Genomic DNA, 21,190 nt, shown 5'->3' with positions numbered 1-21,190 from the left:
TGGGCGTAATGCTCCCAGGTTCAGGTTTCCCTGTCCGTTGCGCTCGCTCCAACACGATCTGTTCCTGCAGCTGTATTTTTTCTTAAGTGACTGTTCATGTCTCTCACTGTGTGTCCTCCACTCTTTGTATGGCCAACTTGTTTCCTCTTGACTGGCCTTCTAAGTAGTCCATTTTATCAGTTAAAAGACTATCACGCATCGTATGTATTTGTTTGCACATTTTTGCAGTGTTCCATTTGTTCAATATGACTATTTTAATATCCTCGACTTCCTTCTGTGTAAACTATAGACTTGCTTGTATTTCTTGCAGTGCAATTGTTTGAGTCCATTGTTATTTGGACAAATCTTTGAAGTGTTCCCGTTAATTCATTAGTGCGGTGAACAATTCTTTTTGTTGCTGGAGTAATTCATGTACCTGTCCGTGTTTTTTATATTCGCACTCTGGCTTTACCTCTTGACTTCTGTTTTGGCAGCATATATTGATGGCGTTGAAGTTGAATGTCTGGTCGTCCCTGGTGGTGTAGCAGGTCCTAGCAAGTGGTGGTACGGATGGCCGAGGTGATGAAGCTAGCGGCTAATGCAGTGGAGCCTGGATATTGTCGTCGGTGGGGCCTCGGCCGTCTAACAAAAAGTACCAGACTCGCAGTGGCGGACTCCCGTAATAAGTGTGGGGCCGCTGCTGACTACAGGAGCTGTGGCAGGCTCGCTGGCAGGCTCATTGGCGGATCACTGTCGCAGTTGTTGACTGCTGGCGGGCTCGCTGTCATTTACACCGAACATGGACATCTAAAAATGGCATTGTCTAACAACCCGTAGCAACGACGTTGTGAAATGACACATTCTAATTACATTGCCAAACTACACTACAAGACAACACTCCATTACAAGCATGACACTGGCAAATAACACATCCTCATGATGCATAACATATACAGACACTAGGCGCAACAACACATTTTTGGCACAAATGGAACCCCATAAAAAGCAGTTCTAGTAGTTTATGAAAGAGATATCATTTCTCTGGTTAACATATTACGATCATTTCAAGTCATTGGGTGAACATATTTGGCACATTTTAGAGAGGTAGATCACAATTACTTCCGGTGTTTTTTTTTGTTTGTTTTTTTGACAGTTCAATCACACTTTGTTCACTTGCTTGACCACTACTGAAATACATTGTACCCATTTACAACAAATAAGGCAAAGAATGGCATGTGCTGCAGCGAGACAGCGGAATATTGTCATACAAAAGAGGTAGAAGAGATGAACGAGGCCGCACTAAAGGAAACACTTGCAAAAAGGCTAAAAACAAACAAAAACGGCAAGAAAAATAATGAAATTGTACAAGAGGAAAGTTTGTGGAGTAGGCTACTGTACCGTTTTCAAAACATTGAGCATATAGGCCGCCTGTACTGGATGTGCAAATCACTGCCTGAAAGGAAAAGTTGTGTAAAGTTGATGGTATTTTTCGCAAACCAAGCAGGAAGGTAAGAAACAACAAATATAGGCAAGTACATACGATGATGTGATGAAGTTCATGTTTTACAAATATAATCAACAATTACAAATAATTATACATAATTACAAGGAAGAAGGAAAAAAACTAATCAAAATAATGTGTCGATCTGAAACAGGATGTGTCCCTTGTACTTGTGCAGGTCATGTGTGTATGTGTATTGCATATGGCTAGATGGCTTGGCTGTCCACGCTGATTAATGGATATGCTATTGCACAGGCACCTGCGCCAAGTGAGGTCCACACAGCCAAAGGGTAAAGTTGAAGGTCACTGACTGAAGACAAGACGTAAACAAAAAGCAACCTGCACATTGTCAGCTTCATCCAATCATTATCTTCAGGATGCACCATGCCCACACCAAATGGCTCTTCTCCACAGCACCGCGTAAGTCTACATATATGTAACGTGAAATTATTTCCCCTGCAGGGAGCAGCTTTGGTAAGAAAACTCAAATGTTTTCTTACGTGATGTGACCTTTGTGGAAATGAGGGGGGACCTATTCCAGATGCACACGTGACAATTTGTGTGCTGGGGCATAGCCATGACCTCAGTTGGAACAGTGTTTAACTGAACACAGTGTATTGTTCTAATAAGTGTGTAGTCAGTCTGTAACAGTATTGCTCTGAGCAGTTTAATTAATACATGTCTTTGTAGATCTCCTGCAGCAGAGGATGCAGCGATGTCTCAGACTCTGTCTTTTTGATCTTCTGCACAAGCTGAGCATTCTCTGTGACCAGCTGGCGGAGGTCCGCCATTTTCTGTAGCAGCTTGGGGAAGAGGTAGACCGAGTCAGAGTGGTTCGCTTGCAGGTGGAGGTCGAGGGCCTGCAAGATGTTGTCCTGGCTCTGCTCCACCTGCTTCACATTCATCAAGCCGGGGCGATCTGGAGAGACATGAGCGTCAATCACAGCTGAGCAAGCACATGGAGTACGGAGACGATTCCTTCGCACCTCCGCATAGGATAATGGCGGCTACAAAGAGGGCCAGGTCACTGTCATCCAGCTCCAGAGCGTTGAACTTGACGGCAAACTCAAACTTGGGTTCCATGATCTCACTGAAAGGCTTTCTTAGGCTGCGCAGGAACTCCCTGGTCACAAAGCCTTTACCATTGGCCACCAGGAGTCCATCTTTGTTCATGAGAGATGGCAACATGGCAAAAATCGCCTCGTGCACGCCGTACTTCAGCAACGTCACCTACAGCAATAAACACATATACACACGAATGACGCCCTTCTTCCACGGCCTCACATCACCAGTTGCCATTGCACGAAGAAGCCACTGACCTGGTCGTTCAGGAAGAGGTCAACAAACCCTGGAATGCTCTTGGCAAACTCAGTGAGCTCGCGCACCGTCTCCACCGTGGTACACTGGCAGCGGTAAAACACGTGCACCCCGATCTCCTTGGTAAGGGGAGCGCCTGGAAGCAACTGGCTCCACACTAAACCACTTTCGGCCTTCCAGAGCGTGTCCACATCATAGATCACAAATGGCTGACGCCGGGACAAGAGAGAAAGAGACTATAATGATGCTGCCAAGCCTTGACGATCCGCTGCGCTAAAAGTCGCAGTTTGGAATTCCATCAAACCAGTGGGTGGCAAAATACCACCCAAAATTCAAACCATTTTTGGAGTAGGAACAGTCATTGTGCATCACGCATTTGTCAACATATCATGCGAACCATCAGCGTTACCTCACCAGACCTCATTTTAGGCATCAAGCTTAGTTTGTTAGCTTTTTGCCACTACTTGTGTTTTATGTGTGTATTTGTCATTCAAATTGATAAGCATGCTTAAAGACAGCTTTATAGTGTCTTAACTTAATTGTATGAGACTGGTTAACTTCAGCTTATGTTTCTATGACAATAATACTTCAAACATTGGTGGTTAAGTTAAAGGTTTTATGATGGTATAAATTAAAGTTGAATTAATTTTGTGATCAAGCTCTAACGCAATTCACTTTACGCCTTACAAGTCACATTCCCATACATATTAGACCTCAGCTGGAAATTTAGTTTAGAAAGACGCCCTAAATGGATGTCGGATCAGCATCATACAACAGGTCATGCTCCAGCTTTGATGTAGCACGCTATAAGAGATAAGCATTCTGGTGAATGGCTAAAACAATCAGTCTTACTGAGGTGCTGCTGGTCTTTCCTGTCAGGATACTGCGGGCCCTCTTCTTTGTCATACTGAGATTCTTCAAGTAGGCTGTGTAGACTTGCTTGGCCAACGTCTTCAGGTCGGAGCCTCCTGGTTTGCTGAGGTTTAACTCTTCTGCAAGCAGGCCCGCCACCAGTTTCTTCCTCTCTGCCTCGGGCATGCGGCCATACCTGATTGCTGATCAAACACAATTTTTTTTCTCTTACATATCCTGACTATTTTTTCCACAACTGAATAATGAGAAAATCTCAACACCATTCAGACATTCACAATGCTAGAGTGCAATATTGAAAGTCAGCAAATTGAATACCCCAATAGGTGCACAATCTGGAGTAGGACTCCCACAAACAATTATTTTGATAATTGACACATTATCAATAATATTTGCGATTAACTGACTAATCGGATGATATGTAAATTGGAGCTTATCACACAAGCAAGCAGCTGCTCTTATAAAACAATCATGAGCTTCCTTATGTATTTCTGTTCACATTTATATAATTTATTATAGCATTTAGCATTAGCTAAAATAATGACACTACCAGTTAACAGATTGACGAGTGATTAAATTTGTTATACATAATTCCTGGTGAGAATTTATCATACATCTGATTTTCAGCAAAATTGGAGTATCTTGGATTTTAATTTTGAAAATCTGGTCACCTAAGGTATGTGAAAACTGAAGACAAAGACTTTTTTTTTTTTAAAGTTATCAAGATATGCAAACAATGAATTTCGAGAGGCTTTTCCCAAGGTTAACTGTTCGTAGGTCGTTTTATATTCCAATTTTATCCAGAATCGCTAGCTTGACTTCCTTTTTTTCCCCACCAAGGCCACTTGGGTTGTACGCCTACGCCACTCATCTGAAAATTAACGCGTCTAGTGCGGCCACACTCGCCTATGGAGTCAGACCCCTCGCTGGAGCTTTGGTGCGCTGAATTTTTCACAGTCTGTCCATCCTCTACACTGCTTAGCCTCACTAGGGTTGTGCGCAGGTATGCTGGATTTTTCAAAGACCAACTTTGAAATTTCACCCTAAAAACATTACTGAGGATTTTGAATTTAAATCTCTCCCCTTAAATTTTTTAGACAAAGTGACGTCAGAAGCAGAGTAGCAATTTTGCTGGCTAAAACAACACACTTGAGTAAGCCTGGTTTATTAAAAAGAAATCAGTAGAAATGGCAGTGACAGACATTAAAGTGTGCAGAGTCATTTAGGTCTTGTAACTGGCGCGTGGCTAGCACTTCTAGCACCGTACATTACAGTGTCGGCGTAATAAAGTATTTTTTTAGAGCCCTTAATTACCGATCAAACATTATTCAAGGCAGTTTTGTCATCAGAAGCAATAGTTTGTAATAGCAATAAAAGACCCCTCTAAACAGCCAAGTCATTTGTTACGTCGCGACACGCTGCTGGAAACAACTTCAAAATAAAACCTCACTAGCAATGCTTTCCATATATTGGTTAAGTAAGATTTACTTTGAAGGTGGCCTTCGTACTGCGTTAGTGCCAAGTTACTGTCATGTAAAGCATGAACAATTGTTGCTGCGGTTAGTTTGACTTCTTCCTGACACAAGGCGGAAAAAAATGACTCAAGCATTTTTTGGAACCGAGGTACTCAAATTACCGTATTTCACGACGATAAGGTGCACCGTATTTAAAACCGCAGTCGCAGTTACGGGTGCTATTTTAGTATTAAACATATAAATGCAGCGTATTGATGGGCGCAGGCATGGTCAAACATACATCAGCTTTAAACGAGGTAGTGTGCATGCAAGCTAAAACATACGCTAACATTTGCTAGTGCAGGGAAACAAATAAACAAGTCTAACTATATCCATCTGTCGGCCCTTCAAGCTGCTCTGGCTGCTTTAATAAACCAACAGGAGTCCTTCCAACAATTTCACGGTCTTATTCATCTATTTTCTGCTTGTCGCCCTCATTTTGGTTTTCACGGCGCAGATTACTGATGTAGAACGCAGAGCATTGAGTCAAAGGAACATTTTACGCATTTGCACGGGCATGGCAGAGTTGCACCATCTAGCCGCCTGGCATGTATACAGAAGAGAATTCCACACTCTTGGGTCATCATGTGCATGCATATTTTCTCTGATAAACGCTTGTCTAAATGCAGAATAAAAAGGAGGAGATGAGATGGCACTTTTGCAACTTCTGTTCAAATCGTCATCATATAAACCTCTTCTCTCCTGAGTCGCGCCTCAACTTCTCTTTCCCATAACATACAATATATTATCTACCGTTGTCCTAATCATCATGTCATCCAACTCTCTAGTTTTTCCTGTCATAGTCACAACATTCAAAATGAGCACTTTCAGGTCTAGGCTCTGGACTTTATTCTTCTCTTTCTGCCTATGAACCCGCTTTGCACCTGTTCTTCCACCCACAGTCGCTGAATTTCCACCACCACCCTGTAGGTTAAACGGCGCCAACGGCAGTTGTCGTTAACATGGGCCGCGATCGACCCGGTATGGAATTCAAAATATTATGCCCTTTGTGACGCAACCTTCTGCATTTGGAACGGCCTACAGTTTGCAATGGCTTTTTAACCTCTGTAATGTTGCATTATCGACAGTATCTATCCAAATCTATAAAGTAAAATATCAGTCTCACTTACCATCATGAGACATTCCCAAAGAAAGGCACTTCTGGAAACGACAATATTGGCACTTGTTGCGATTCTTCTTCTGAATTTTGCAGGAACGCTCGCAGCGATCATATTCCAATTTCATGCGCACAGTTCGTCTGAAAAATCCCTAGGGAAAGAAGATCAGAAACTCACACTGGAGTGCTTTGTGATATTGAACGGCAGACACACACACGCACAAACAAACACACCGAGGTGGAATTACCTTGCAACCCTCACAGGCATGTACACCATAGTGGAATCCTGACGCCTTGTCGCCACAGACCTTACACTCCACGCTGATACCAGAGGTTGTGCTCTCCTCACGGCCCAGACGCAGCTGCTCGGACAGCGATGGTGATGGCGTGTGGGAAAGGTCTGCTTTGGGAAATGCACCAATAAATAGTACGGCGCTACATCTCCACTGGATATGTAACAAGAGCTTGACGGGTGGGGGAGGGGATTTCTCACCGGTGTAGCTTGATGCTGCACTGCTGTGATTGTTTTCTTCATCGGCACTTTTTCTTCTCTCCCGCTCACCTTGCTTGGCGGACGCATCCTCCAGCTCCTCCTTGACCTCAACATCGCTCTCAGGGCCTTTGGGGTCATCCAGGTCCACTTGTTCCGATGCACTCGCACCCCCGCAGCTATCTGAGCCCTGGGATTCCCCCTGGGATTCCCCCTGGGGTGCAGGCCACTTAACATCAGCCGCATCCTCGGGTGAACTTGGCTGGCAGTAGCCGTTGACCCTGTTGTGGTGCTCGGGGGCAGGTTCTTGTAGGCCCTCCATGTTTCCTTTTGAAGCGCACTTAGCGGGCCTCTCTCCTGTCACGTTGCCATGGTAGCCCACTAGTTGAAAAATAGATTGTGGATTACATGCAGAACTCTGATCACTTCAAGAACAACAATGTACCTCTCTATATACTGCAACAGTCCAAACAGAAATATCACAGTACTTTATTCTTCCAATTCTTTCAGAAACATTTTATTATATACCGGAATAGCCAACTGGAATGCTGCAGGGGGCCATAATTTTTCAACACTGCTACCGGGGTGGGGGTGGGCGGTTATTCACATAAGACCCAGGCCTCTTTTACCTATTCATAGGCCCTGGGGCTAACCATCAAATATTGCCCCCCCTCCCCAACTCTAAAGCCCTTATCCCACTAAGGGGCGAACAATGACACACAGACACGGAGCGTTCACGTCAGGGTTCGTTTAAGGTCGAAAATGTTTGCCAAACTGTCGTCAGACGTCGGACAGCTTTTTGCCTGTACTTTTCTTGTTGCAAGGGAATTTTGAAAGTTCAAAATTTCCTTGCAACAAGAAAAATCACTACAACTGTTGGCGAACCTCTGATGAACGTTTTGCGAACATTTGTGACATTTAACCCTGGCGAACTCTGATGAATGCTATATTATTTTACATTGACAAACATGTCAGCATGCATATTTATTCATTTCATAAATTTTAACAAATACAATAGACCACAAATCAAAAAGTTCACACACTATACTTTTTATCAATAAAAAATGTGTTTTTATTGCATTGCCCTGATATAACAATTACACTTTGTCAAATTAGCACACGTAGTGCATTCTTGTGCCTACAATAATTGCGTAGATCACAATAGTATGGAAAAAGTAGAGCGGGATCTGTGTATTGCAGCGGTAAGTGAATAACAGAAATTTCAACAAGTGTCAGAATAATATGAAACGATATGAAACTTCTCATTGGCACTCTCTAGTACAGCCACGGCGCAGCCCAGATCACCTGCGAGTTCGTCAACTCATGGCCAGAATGTAATGTGATTGACAGAAAAACCATCCATCCATCCATTAACTGTTACGCTTCTCCTCACAAGGGTCACGGGCGTGCTGGAGCCTATCCCAGCTGTCTTCGGGCAATAGGCGGGCTACACTCTGGACTCGTTAACAGCCAATCGCAGGGCACACAAAGACAAACGCCCATCTGCGCTCACACTCATACCTAGGGTCAATTTAGAGTGTTCTGTTTTTGGAATGTGGGAAGAAATCAGAGAAAACCCATGGAGGCACAGGGAGAACATGCAAACTCCACACAGGAAGGCCGGAGCCCGAATCTATTCCACGACCTCTGCACTGTGAGGCCATCGTGCTAACCATTCGTCCACCAGGCCTCTCAGAAACAGCAACAACTTTTTTTTTTCAAATTCTGATAGGTCCTTTATTTCTATAGGCCGCTGGGCTCAAGCCCAGGTAAGACCATTGGTAAAGCGCTTGCATGGACCACGCACTTTCTAAAAATACCTGCATATGTTCAAAATATGTGCTCTTAAATATATTTCAATTTTCACAATACATTTCTAAATGCATGTATAAAACATCCACAATCCTAATCCAACAACTAAGGGTTTGAAGCAAACAACAAAATAACCACATAACTTTTTAAACTTTTTGCATCTGGAGCCGCTAGAGAATAATGACAACCAATGCAGTTTCCTATTTAATTATATTTTTATCTGTGTTGCTAGACACCATAATTTTTTTAGATTCATTGACATTGGATTACAGTACAAATTGATGAGTTCCAGTGACTTTTCACCACACTTTAAACATCATGGACGAGATTGCGCGACCAGCGGGATCTCTGTGAATTGTTGTCGGTCTGGCAGATGCTGTACGTGGCGGAAGGGAACGTAAACAACAGCAGGGCAGCTGAGCATCACCGCAATTTCAAGATTGCGGACGAGATAGCATTCGAGCGGGACCTCTTTTGGATTGTTGTCGGGTTTGATAAGCGGCAGAGGCAGCGTGAATAAAATCAGGTCAGCCAAGTCGAGCTGAGCTTTGTTTACAATAATTGCTCATAGTGAGGATAAGTGGTTCAGAACCTGGATGGATGACACTACACGGTGTCGTACTGTACTTGTTGGAATACACTCGTTGAAGTGCAGCTATAGTAAGTGCTGTTTCTAATCTTTTGTTTTTATTTTGGTGCTTAAAGATGTCTTCTCATAGGCTGGCCACTAAATCAAGTTGGAACAAATGCAGTAGTTTTACTGGACTTGCCATGTGGTCATTTGCATGTTTGTTTACATAAATCATCAACAAGCACTCTCTGGTCTGTCAACTTGTTCGCTCGTGTGGGAGTCAGCAGTCACAATCACGTGCGCAAGCACAGGGCTACCGTGCTCATATTATACCATTTCATTTTTTAAAATATTATATATTAAATATATATAAAATACTAGTGGAGTAATTACAAAACTTTATTACTAGGGGCTATACGCATCAGAGCCTTTGGGATTGCTCATCGCCTCCCGGTCAATCTGAAGCGACTAAGAGTTCAGAAAGTAGAAAAACATGAGACTGTATGTTGCTGCTGACCCCACTACATTTACTCATTTACTGTCATTGACGGCTATAGACTTCGAAGATCTATTTTTTTTTTTAACTCGGCTGGTAGTGAATGAGTAAGAAGTGAGATTTAATTTTTTATTCTTTGAAGACAGATTTTGGTAGTATACAAAAAATACATATATAATCATATCGGCCATATGAAGCAGGAAATAATGAGTCATCATTATAGGTTAAAATGTTTCATATCATGCATCACTAAAACATACCCAGTGGAATCTTAAACTACAATTTTAATTGGTTGGGTGCGCCCATTTGTAACCAGAACCGTTCATAAATCAAGGCATTGTTTCCCGATGCAATGAATGTAAATGCAATTAATCCGTTCCAGCATCAAAAGAAGTTATGCCCGTTGAGACATTGTGTTTGAATGGGTATATGAAGGGCTGGAGAAGGATGGAATTCACACAGAATAGCATTCTGTCGGCCATGCAGGTCCTTTACTTACTGCCCATATTTACAGAACATCATGAGAAAGTAAGATTATATCAGCCTTTAATCTGCAAAACTCCAGACGATTATTTTTATTTTGACTAGTCAGTCTGGCCCTTCTTATGGTATAGCGTTGCATTTTATTTCTTATTTTACAGACTACAAGCATATGACAAGTAATTGCTTGAGTTGAAATCATTGTGAACAAGCATTACGGGTAATGCAAGCAACAGTCCAGATCAGCAAGGAAAACACAGGAACAGGATGAATCGTGGGTGGGAAGTTCACGCTGTTCTTTGCAATCTACAAACCTTGTGGCCGTGTGTCTGGAGCCATCTGCATTGTTGTTTGCTTGGCTTTCATGCAAGGGTGCACCGTGTACAAGGGGACATGGTGCATACACTGTGTACACACTGAACTGCTGTGTTGCTCGCAAAAGAGCGAAAGGAGGGTGGGGTTGGGGTCTTTTTGCGAGGGGGAGGTGGAGTGTTTTTCCAGGGCCCCCTAGTGGAATAAACCTGTATAATGTCGATTTGCCTCTTCATCACATTACAAACCCGAGAATAATCTTACTGGAACTGCTTTGTTTAGAAGGGAAAATGTGATATTGCGTGGTGGAAATGTGTTTCCGAACAAAAGCACTCGTCCGCGACCTACTGGAAGCAATATCCGTTGCCGGTATTTGGATACGTTAAGATAATTGATACTTGACTAGTGGGTTAGAAAACGGTTTCCTGCTTTTGAGCTGTCAAATAGAGAAAGTACACCGCCAGTGTACTTTATTAAGTTAGCGGCGCTTCGGGGACTGAAGACTTCAACAGGACATGCTAACTTAGCTAGTTAGCTTCTAACCTTGATAGGCGCAACTGTGTTCGCGTGGCTGACCCACATTCCCGTGGGTGCCTTTAAATGCCGACCTGCCAACACCACTTACCTCGCTTAAAGTGCTGCAGATTTGATGGCCGTCAGCGCAGCGACAAACCGCGGCAGGGCTGCACAGCGGGCGCGTGTCGACAACACTTCCGATTTGTGCCTGGGATAATCTATCGATCGCCTCGGCTGTTGACAAGTTGTTTGAAGCTGCCAGCCCAGTCGTTAGCAGGAGTTACTAGCCGCGCGAGCTAACGTCACACGGCTAGCTCAAAACTCAACAATGACTCGGGCCTTCCTTCGTCACTCGAAAAGCGTCCATGTTGACCTGACACGGGGAGTCCGAAAGGAGACACCTTGACGGGGAACCATATCACCGGTGTGTCTCGGCCAAGTTTGGCAATAATCCCCCAACGACTGTCTCCTTGTTGTTCTGAGTTTTGCTTCGCTTTACGAACTCGTGTTTAAGTACCGCCCACCCCGTGACGTCACGTGTCAGGACACCGCTGTCCACAAACAACAACAATCCTACTGGTCACAATATTACTTAAATATATATTTTATAAGTAGCAAAAGTACTACAAGTGCTGTCACTTGTGGAAAAAAGTGCTTAAAATGGTTCATTCACTCACCTGGCAAAACAAAAAACTTCAATGCAATGCAAAAATAGTTTCCCTCTTTCCCTCTCCAGTGTGTGTAGTAGAAGAATAAAAGAAAATATATTATTGTTGTTGTTTTATTTATTTATTTTTTACCAAATCCAAAAAGCATTTTTTTTTAAACTTTTGTCGCTTCAAGTTTCCAAACACATCAAATACTTCTCATAGATAAGGTCAGGGATGGGGAACGTCTTCTCTGAAGCAGTTGCCTTCAATACCTTTGATCCCCGGTTCACACAGAGGTGGGTAGTTAATTTCGTCCCTGGGCCTTCAGTGGGTTTTTGAGTGAGCCAGTGCGCCTCTGATAGTTTTTTCTCAGGTGGTGTGGCCAATTTCTTGAAACAGAAATGTCATTCTTAAAATATTATTTGGCCCAACAGTCTCGCAATCCTGCACAACAATATAGCTCAATAGCAAAAGCTAATGTCTAAAATAAATAAATAAAGTTCACGTATGCTTCATACTAGTTCCCTTTGACATACAAGGCATCAGGACCTCCTAAATTATGAAGATCCTTTTATGCATTTGCCTAAATGAACCTAGATGCAAAAGTATAGCAACAGACACTTTTGAGCGGGTTGGCCAGAGTGATCAATAACTTCAGTGCGGTGGAGCCAGCGGTTGACGTGCATACGCGCACGCGTACGTCTCATTCTTTACGCTATCCACAGTCTGGGTTACATGAAATATAACCCAAATAAAATCACACTTATAATCAATCAGGGAAAAGTCCAAGCCAAGAGGAACGTTTCGCTGGGCTTAATTTACTGGATAATGCCATTGTGTTTGCAATTGCTTCAAAACATATCCGAAAAGTACAATTGCACAAAATGTAAATTTACAGTGTGTGAAATGCACCTGCCATCGAGTGGTGAACTAATAGAATGCAATGACGTGCGCGTCCAATAAAGTATGCGCGGTTTGTGGCGACCTGGACGCTCACCGAGATCTCTCTTAGCAGAAATATCTCTCAGCAGCGTTTAGCTTTCAAAATAAAGGTTTTGTCAAAAGTTACAATTTGGCCATCTCTTTAATAGCAAAATATAGTTAAATATAATTGTATTTTAAATTTGTGTATGGTTTTAAGTTACATCAATGAATACGTTTAAGGAAGGGATAAATTAGCTTGTGTTAACTTTTTAATGTAGGCCAAAGGGAGTCTGTTAAAATAACCTTGGCCTTTTAATTTTCTTTTTATTGTAGGCAGTAATGTTAAATGGCCCGATTGTATATATTTTTATTTTGCTCAGGAGAGTTAATTGAACATGACTGACAGACAATATGAACCACATAAACGTCTGTACACCTGTGCGTTTTTTTCTCTAGTCTTTGTGACATAGTGGACTGTTCTTACATTTTTAAATTGGCATTTTGCCTTATAAGTTTGTGACAATTTAATATCAGCTGCTGATTTTATTTATTCATTTATTGTTATCATTGTATTATTATTGTTATAATAATTATTATTATTTTATTGTTTGCTTGCTGATTCTATTGATGATCATGTTCAAATTACAATTATTTAAAGAAAGAGATGTTTTTGGGATATAAGGTCTCAGTCTTGTGGCAAATGATTGAATCTACACGAATTTTATCATATTTTCAGTGCTTACGCTACCAAGTAACTGTCATATTGTTTTCACAAATATGGGAATCGTAAAAAATCTCAATAAAATGCAAAACGGAATCAAAACTTTCCGCCGGCCTACTGGCCAGCTGCGTGGGGGCGCCAGTAACATTTCTTTTCATGGGGCCTTTGTCCCTGGCAGTGCCCCTTCGCGGTACAGAGGAGCAGTCCACCACAACTGGTAGCACAAATTAAGTCCATGTACTCATTTAAATCAGGTGTGTTTGGAGTTGGGTGAGCTCTAAAACGGGCAGTGATGGCATTCCAGGAACCAGAGTTCCCTACCCCGGGATTACCCAGTGGTGTGTGGTCTCCTGTAATTTTTTACTCTTGACCATCGGCTCAGAAAACTGCCATGAATGCTGATCTCATTCAAATCCTTGCATGTTATGTTGTTTAGTTTAGCAAAAGTAATGACAAAGCTACATTACTACGGTACCTTCATTTTTTTTTGGCAACCTTGTGCTGGTTCTTTTGGATGAGTACATGAAAAAGTAGGTCCTCTCAGTGAAAGTGGTCATCTTCCAGATGACTACTAATCATCCCAGATTGTTGAGTTAAGACTATACTCTCAGGGATCATTTCTATAGTTCTCGACTTGCGAAATGTTTTTCCCAAGTGTTTGGTCTCGCTGACTACGATGATGAGAAAATATATTTCTTTCTGAGCCTGAAACTGGTGGTGAGCAATGGTTACATCATATGCTCTCTGCTTTTGATGATTGTTCTGTGCTTCATAATGAAGCATAGATGGAAGGAATATGTTCTGAGTAGTCAACTAGTTGGTTAAGATAGGATGTATTGTTTTGCAATATTGCCTGTCCTTTTAAAATATTTCTCACCCATTAAGTTTGTGGGGTGTGAGACCCTTTCTTGGCTGCGTTTTGGAGGAAGGCACCCTCCACTCTCAACTGGTTGCTATTTAGTTGCAGGGCATCTCGAAAATGACAGCCATTGTCTTGCAGGATTTTTCTTCTTAAGTAAAACCGAAAGCAGCCTTTTGACAGCACCCATGCTAGCAAAATATACAATTAAAGGAGAATGCGAATAAAATAATATGGTACGTCAGAGTGGCTTGCAGAAGGACCACATAAAATGGTCTTTTGTCGACCCAGTTGGGTTAATAGATGGAAACAGATTTAGATTTTAAGCAATGTTAACACAACAGCATTAAAACTCAAAATGATTTTAAAACATAACTGATGATGCGAAGCAGTTATTTTATGTATTATTTTTTAATTATTGTATTTTGCAACACTTTTTGGATTTTATGTATGAAATGTGATTCATATGTTAAGATTGATATGTAATCTGTAATTTTTGGAATGTAATAACATTTGTATGTCATAACATTAAGGATGCTTTTCACCTGTCGACTTGTCAATTCAATTTTCTGTATATAGTGTAAAATCACAAGACAAGTGGTCTCAGGGAAATTCACGAATAAAGCAGATCAAAGCACTCCTTTACTTAGAATCACAAATCATATATATGTGTACTATGGTGTTTAGTTGAACAAAACCAATGGAAAAAAAGCTACATTTCTTAATTGGTTTTGTTTTCCCAACGATTAACTGGGTGTTTTGGATGAGTGCGAGCAAAAGTGGCTCCTCTGAGTGAAAGTGGTCGTTATCCAGGTGACTTCCTGTCGTCGTCGCTCATTGTGGTGTAAAAACAGTACTTGTAAGGATCTTTTCTTTTTTTCATTTAAATTATTATTGTTTTTTTATATATAATAGTTTTTCACTTTGGTGATGCTTTTCTGATGTGTTAAGTGTTGCTTGCTGCCATGATGTGAGAAATGGTACTATTCCTCTCTGAGTGAGAACCTTGCCCCTTCAAAGGTTTTATCACGCTGTGTGTTTTTTCCCATTGAGTGTTTAGTGCTTGAAGCAATGTACTGATGCACGTATATGTTCAGGGTAGTTGCAACTTATTGGTCAACACAAGAGCTGTTATTCAATTATCTTTTTTTTTATTCACAGTGCACCTGTCTATACCAGCTGACTTTGGGCGAAAGGCAGATTATACGTTGAACTAGTTGACATTCACTCACAGGACATGCATGTGTACACACTCGCATGCACACGCGCACATTTCTACAATTTACAGTTCAACTTTAACATTGAATGAAGTCACAGGAATTTTTTTTTCTTATTACTGATGACAGCATCTGGACAGCTATGTCAATAAAATTGTAGGCCAAAACTATACATACACACATATAAGCACATATGACTGCAATGATATCAGTCAACCGTATTGAAGTAAGACAGAGCATGACAAATAAACTCCATTATTGAATGACTTAACGTTAAAAAAAATATCTGGAAGAGTAAAAAAATAAATTCAACACTGATGACAGAATGATGAGTTATTTCCATACAAAGATGGTCCTCCAGACAATTGGTCCAAATATTAAGCAGTGCTAGCTTCAAAAATGAGTTTTTAACTTTAAATTTGACTTCTTCTTTCTTCTCAGATGGCACTGATCATTGTGGGGAAGGAATCAGGATTTTGGGAAAAATCTCATCCTGGGAGGGCAGAGGGAATCCCACTCACTGCCTGCAGAACATGGATGCCTTCTGCTTCCTTTTACCTGTATTAAATGAAAAACAAATTTTTATGTGTACTTATTACAATATAAACTGCTGTTTTCTATTTGAAATCAAAGAGAAGAATACACCAGGTGAGAAACATACTATGAGTGCATAAAGTATACCTAGACGATGAATGTTATGACATACAAATGTTCTTATTAACTCTCGCGCGTTTGCGGCATTTCACTTCGATAGGGTGACAAATTATTAATCTATCTTAATGTATGAATTGCATTTAATACATAAAATTCAACTCAAAGTGAACTAAAAATACATTTAAAAAATAATAACCCAAAATATTTATTTTATATTATAATCGGTTATTTAGGCTTTTAAATCATTTAGAGTATTGGATCTGTTATGTTTCTATTGGTTCGATGCTAAATCTAATCAAATGTCAAATTAATATAAATTCATTTCATGTGGTCCTTTTGCAAGCCACTCACATTTTTATGTATTCTCTTACTCGTTTTCTTCTTCACTGACACATTTTACATGCGAGGGTGCTGTCAAACTGGGGCTTTTGTTTTTATCTGGGAAGAAGAATCCTGCTCGTCAACAGTTGTCTCTTGCTACTTGTGCTCTGCAACTGACTGGCAATTAGTCAAGAATGGAGTCAGCCTTCTGTCCAACACCAGATGGGAAAGGGTCCAGCACACCCATATTTACCTGGAGAGGAAACAGGATAAGAAGGGTTATGTTAACTTGACATATCAGTCTAACTACTCTGAACATATTCCTTTCATCTATGCTCCACTGCAAAGCAAAGAACAATCATCAATGGCAAAAAACAGATGACATCATTGCTCTCAGCCAGCTTCATGTTCACAAAGGAATATCTTGTCTCATCATGGTAGTTAGCGAGACCAAACACTTTAGAAACACATTTCCCAAGTAAAGAACTATGGAAATGATCCCTGAAAGTATAGTCTTAACTCAGCAACCTGGGACGACTGGTAGTCATCTAGAAGATGACCACTTTCACTCAGAGGACCTACTTTTGCTCACACATTTATCTAAAATAGGGGTGTCAAACTCATTTTTGTGGACGGGCCACATCGTAGTTGTGGTTTCCCTCAGAGGGCCGGTATGACTGTGAACCCATATAAATTGATTGGAAAGCCAGTTTTGAAATCAGAAGCTAGTAAGTAATTGTTCAACAATTTTTCAATTTATTTTAAAAGGGGAGGATTGGTAACAAATAAATAGCAATATCTCATATCTCAGTGTTGTTAAAAGTGAAGAAAATATGCTAGAAACAGGAAGTTGATGCAGATGATTTGCCCTTTCCGGGCCACATAAAATGAGGTTGCGGGCCAGATCTGGCCCCCGGGCCTTGAGTTTGACACCTGTGATCTAAAAGAACCAGCTCACGGTTGCTAAACAAATATGGTTGCTTTTTGCTGTCCAAAAAATGTTCCATTGCATAAATTCTAGTCCTGACAACTGTTCTCATTTTTTTTTAACTGGGGATGATCAACTCCTTTAGTTCAGGATGCTTATATAATAATGTCTCTAATGTCAAAATAATGGGTCAAACTGTATTTGGACATCTCTCCTTTGGCCCACTTCAACTCTGAAAACATCAAAAAACAATTCGCCTTTCCAAGGTTGACTTAAAAGAGAATGAAGGAACGAGCATCTTCCATGCACTTTCTGACAAGTCTTGTCAGTTTTGATATGCAAATACAATGTGTTCCGATTAGCTTTTTGTAAGATTAATTACTAGTTGGTCATTATATATTGAATTTTAATCCATAAGCGTTACCTTGACTTACTTTTTTTTCCCACCAAGGCCACTCAGGGAGTACGCCTACACCACTCATCCTAAACTGATTTGTCGAGAGTGGCCAGACTCAGCTAAAAGCACATCGCTCCGTTACGCAGAACGTTAAAAAAAGACCACCTCGGTTCATCAATGAGGTGTTTATCCGAAATCGACGCCAACTCGCTGCGTGACGTTGACAGCTTAATGAATTGGCTGCAAGCGGTGGCGTACGCGAACGTACTCGACTGCATGAGCGGCAAGAGGCATCTGCGGCACAAAGTTGCAGGTCCGGACTGAAGTTGAAAAAGCAGATTTTGTTGCGCAAACGTCGTCTGTTTAACAGGCAAAAGCTCATTTCTGGCAAATTTAACTCCAATGCAGCACCTACTGTTTGTTACCCGTGGGAGGTTTCATTCCTGGCCATTGGCTGCCATCTGACACTTGACAAAACTTAAATAACTAAATGTCCCAATTACAACCAGTTGGGTTCGTGTGCGCTTTCTTACAATTGTCATTTAAAATAATGCATGTTTCATCCATGCAAGTTTTTATTTTATTTTTTACAATGGGCCAGAGTATACATTGATACAGAGACTAATATATATAAATTATATATTTAAATGTGACTATGATTTTATAGAACCACGTCCCCTTTGTAGTAATAGGTATTTAGGACTACATGTCCCATAATGCTTTGTATTGAAGTGTGGGGTGGAAGGGACTTCCGGGGATTGACTAAACAGTGTGTTAACAAGTACTCGCCGTGTCTCGTGTGATTATTATACATGGTGTCAGAAGTGGCGAACTGCAAGTCTTCACAATTATTGTCGGGTCAGTAAAGTGTAGTTGGCTGCCGGAAGACGTTTTTCGGGCAGTTGCAACGTAAATGACCGGCGTGGAAGACGACGGCAGGTAGCTTCGGCGTTAGCTGCTATTTTTGCCGCGTTGCTAGGATACGGCTCGGCACGGCGCGAAAAGAAAAAGTAAAGAGAGGAACTTCAAGCGGATGTCCTGAACGTTAAGAAACCAGGGATTCATCAGCTGGGATGGCGACAACAGTGCAGTTATCCCCCCCGGAGCCATTTGACTTTTCCTGTCCGTCAAGTTGGCCAAAGTGGATCAGAAGATTTGAAAGGTTTCGTATTGCAACTGCGTTGGATGGAAAAACTGATGAATATCAAGTAAATTCACTCCTGTATGCGATGGGAGACGCAGCTGATGACGTTTTAGCGGTTTTGCCGTTAAATTCTGAAGATAAGAAGCACTATGAAGCTGTTAAAGCAGCATTTGAAAACCACTACGTGGGAAAACACAACGTCATTTTTGAACGAGCACAATTCAACTCCAGACGTCAACAAGATGGCGAGCAGGCTGAGTCATTTATCACAGCAGTACACAAACTAGCAGAAAATTGTGGATTTGGAGTGCTTAAAGAGGAACTTATACGGGACCGGATTGTAGTTGGAATTAAGGACAAAAGACTGTCAGAACAGCTACAAATGGACTCAGAGTTAACACTGTCCAAAGCTATACAAAAAGTCAGGCAGAGTGAAACTGTGAAGATGCAGCAAACGATTTTACACAGCAGCTCTGCAGAGGACAATAGACTGAACGTGGACGCTATAAAGATAAACACAAAGAAAGGAAAAATTCAAACTAAGCAAGTTCCAAAGAAGGAGTGCAGCAGGTGTGGTCGCAAGAACAAACACTCTTGGAAAGATTGTCCAGCCCGAGAAGTACAGTGCAGAAAATGTCAGAAAAAAGGACATTTTGCTGTAGTTTGTCGCAGTAGTGAAGCTGTAGGGCTCAGGGAAGTCACAGAAAACCAAGATTATGCAGACAGCGAGGAATGTGTGTTCTTGGGCGAGATTGATGCAGTGAAGTCAAAGCCCTGGGTTGAAAAGGTCAAGTTAAATGGGGAAAATATTCAGTTTAAACTTGACACAGGGGCAGATGTTACTACCATGCCAGTGAGACTGTACAAACGTGAGAGGGATGGTAAACTACTCCCATCTAAAAAGAAACTTCTTGGGCCAGCTCGTTACCCACTTGAAGCGAAGGGCTGCTTTAGGGCACAGTTGGCAGCAAAAGGTCGCTGCACATCTCAAGATGTCTACCTAGTTTCAGGTTTAGTCCAGCCACTGTTAGGTAGACCAGCTTGTGAGGCATTGGGGTTAGTTTACAGAGTGGACACAGTCAAAGACACTGAGATAGATTTTAGGGCAGCATACCCAACAGTGTTTAGGGGTTTGGGCAAGTTGAAGGAGCCTTATCGCATTGAGCTAGAGCAGGGAGCCATACCTGTTGCTCTTTCCGCCCCACGGCGTGTTCCTCTTCCCCTCCGGGATGCAGTCAGGGAAGAAATAATGAGGATGGAAGAAATGGGAGTTATTTCAAAAATAACTGAGCCTACAGAATGGTGTTCTGGCATTGTTGTTGTCCCCAGACCAGGAAACAAGTCACCCAGAATATGCGTGGATCTTACCCCCCTGAATAACTTTGTGAAAAGAGAACGGCATATTCTTCCTGCAGTGGATCAGTCTCTTGCTATGATGAAAGATGCCAGAGTGTTTACAAAGTTGGATGCTCGCTCTGGATTTTGGCAAGTCCCGCTCGCTTTGGAGTCACGGCCACTCACAACTTTCATCACGCCGTTTGGGAGGTACCATTTTAACCGCCTTCCTTTTGGCATAGCATCGGCACCAGAGCATTTCCAAAGGAGGATGTCGCAGATGCTGGAAGAGTTGGATGGAGTAATCTGTCATGCTGATGATGTGCTTGTATATGGCAGAGATAGGCAAGAGCATGACCAGAGATTGCATCGTGTGCTCCAAACCTTCCAGAAGGAGGGCCTCACTCTTAATGAGAAGTGTGAGTTCGCTAAAAGCGAGATCTTGTTTGTTGGACACAAGGTTTCACATAAAGGCATCGAGGCTGACCCGCAAAAGGTGAAGGCTATCCAGCAGCTCCCACAGCCAAAATGTGTGGAAGATGTGCGACGTCTCATGGGCATGGCAAACTACCTCGCCAAGTTCATGCCACAGTTGGCTACCACAACTACACCGCTTAAGGAGCTGCAAAAGGGGAGAAATGAATGGATTTGGGCTGAGCCACAGGAAACTGCGTTCCAGAAGCTTAAGGAGATTCTAAGCTCTCCTGAGGTGCTCGCTCAGTACTCCAATACAGCAGAAACAAGAGTTGGTGCAGATGCATCACCTTTTGGTATTGGAGCTGTACTCACACAAAAACAGTCAGACGACACATGGCGTCCAGTGACATACATTTCAAGAGGACTAACAGACACTGAGAGGCGCTATGCGCAGATTGAAAAAGAAGCGCTTGCTGTCACGTGGGCGTGTGAAAGACTTTCATCTTATCTTATGGGGCTACAATTCACTCTGGTAACAGACCACAAACCCCTTGTCCCTCTTTTGAGCACAAGAGGATTGGATGACCTTCCACCGCGCATCTTACGATTCAGGCTTAGATTGCTGCGCTTTACTTTCAAGATCATCCA

General features: G+C 41.9%; 1 protein-coding gene and 2 non-coding genes across 4 annotated transcripts; 1 reads left to right on the top strand and 2 right to left on the bottom strand.

Moving 5' to 3' along the window:
• Nucleotides 1-982: 982 nt before the first annotated feature.
• ppardb (peroxisome proliferator-activated receptor delta b) lies at nucleotides 983-11,491 on the bottom strand. Of its 2 annotated transcripts, none has more exons than XM_088289176.1 (8): nucleotides 11,085-11,491; nucleotides 6,792-7,169; nucleotides 6,547-6,701; nucleotides 6,312-6,450; nucleotides 3,650-3,852; nucleotides 2,800-3,006; nucleotides 2,467-2,710; nucleotides 983-2,399 (listed from the first exon to the last, which is right to left on the bottom strand). In XM_088289176.1, the coding sequence occupies exons 2-8, from the start codon at nucleotides 7,108-7,110 to the stop codon at nucleotides 2,152-2,154; spliced, it is 1,515 nt and encodes a 504-aa protein (XP_088145302.1). In that variant the 5' UTR covers nucleotides 7,111-7,169; nucleotides 11,085-11,491; the 3' UTR covers nucleotides 983-2,151. The 2 variants fall into 2 exon arrangements, with proteins under 2 accessions (XP_088145302.1, XP_088145303.1); XM_088289177.1 differs by having other exon boundaries at nucleotides 6,547-6,698.
• A 2,374-nt stretch (nucleotides 11,492-13,865) lies between these two features.
• LOC148340881 (small nucleolar RNA U3) lies at nucleotides 13,866-14,080 on the top strand. The gene has a single exon (XR_015842634.1). It is a non-coding gene; the product is annotated as a small nucleolar RNA U3 (small nucleolar RNA).
• Nucleotides 14,081-16,626: 2,546 nt separating this feature from the next.
• Nucleotides 16,627-16,838, bottom strand: LOC148340880 (small nucleolar RNA U3). Its single transcript, XR_015842676.1, has one exon. It is a non-coding gene; the product is annotated as a small nucleolar RNA U3 (small nucleolar RNA).
• Between the last annotated feature and the right edge of the window lie 4,352 nt (nucleotides 16,839-21,190).

Source organism: Idiotropiscis lumnitzeri, chromosome 3 (genome assembly GCF_059441095.1).
Source record: "Idiotropiscis lumnitzeri isolate Australia: NSW breed Sydney's pygmy pipehorse chromosome 3, RoL_Ilum_1.0, whole genome shotgun sequence".
NCBI lineage: Eukaryota > Metazoa > Chordata > Actinopteri > Syngnathiformes > Syngnathidae > Idiotropiscis > Idiotropiscis lumnitzeri.
The sequence above is the reverse complement of the archived record's forward strand: the minus strand, read 5'-3'. Positions and strand labels throughout refer to the sequence as shown.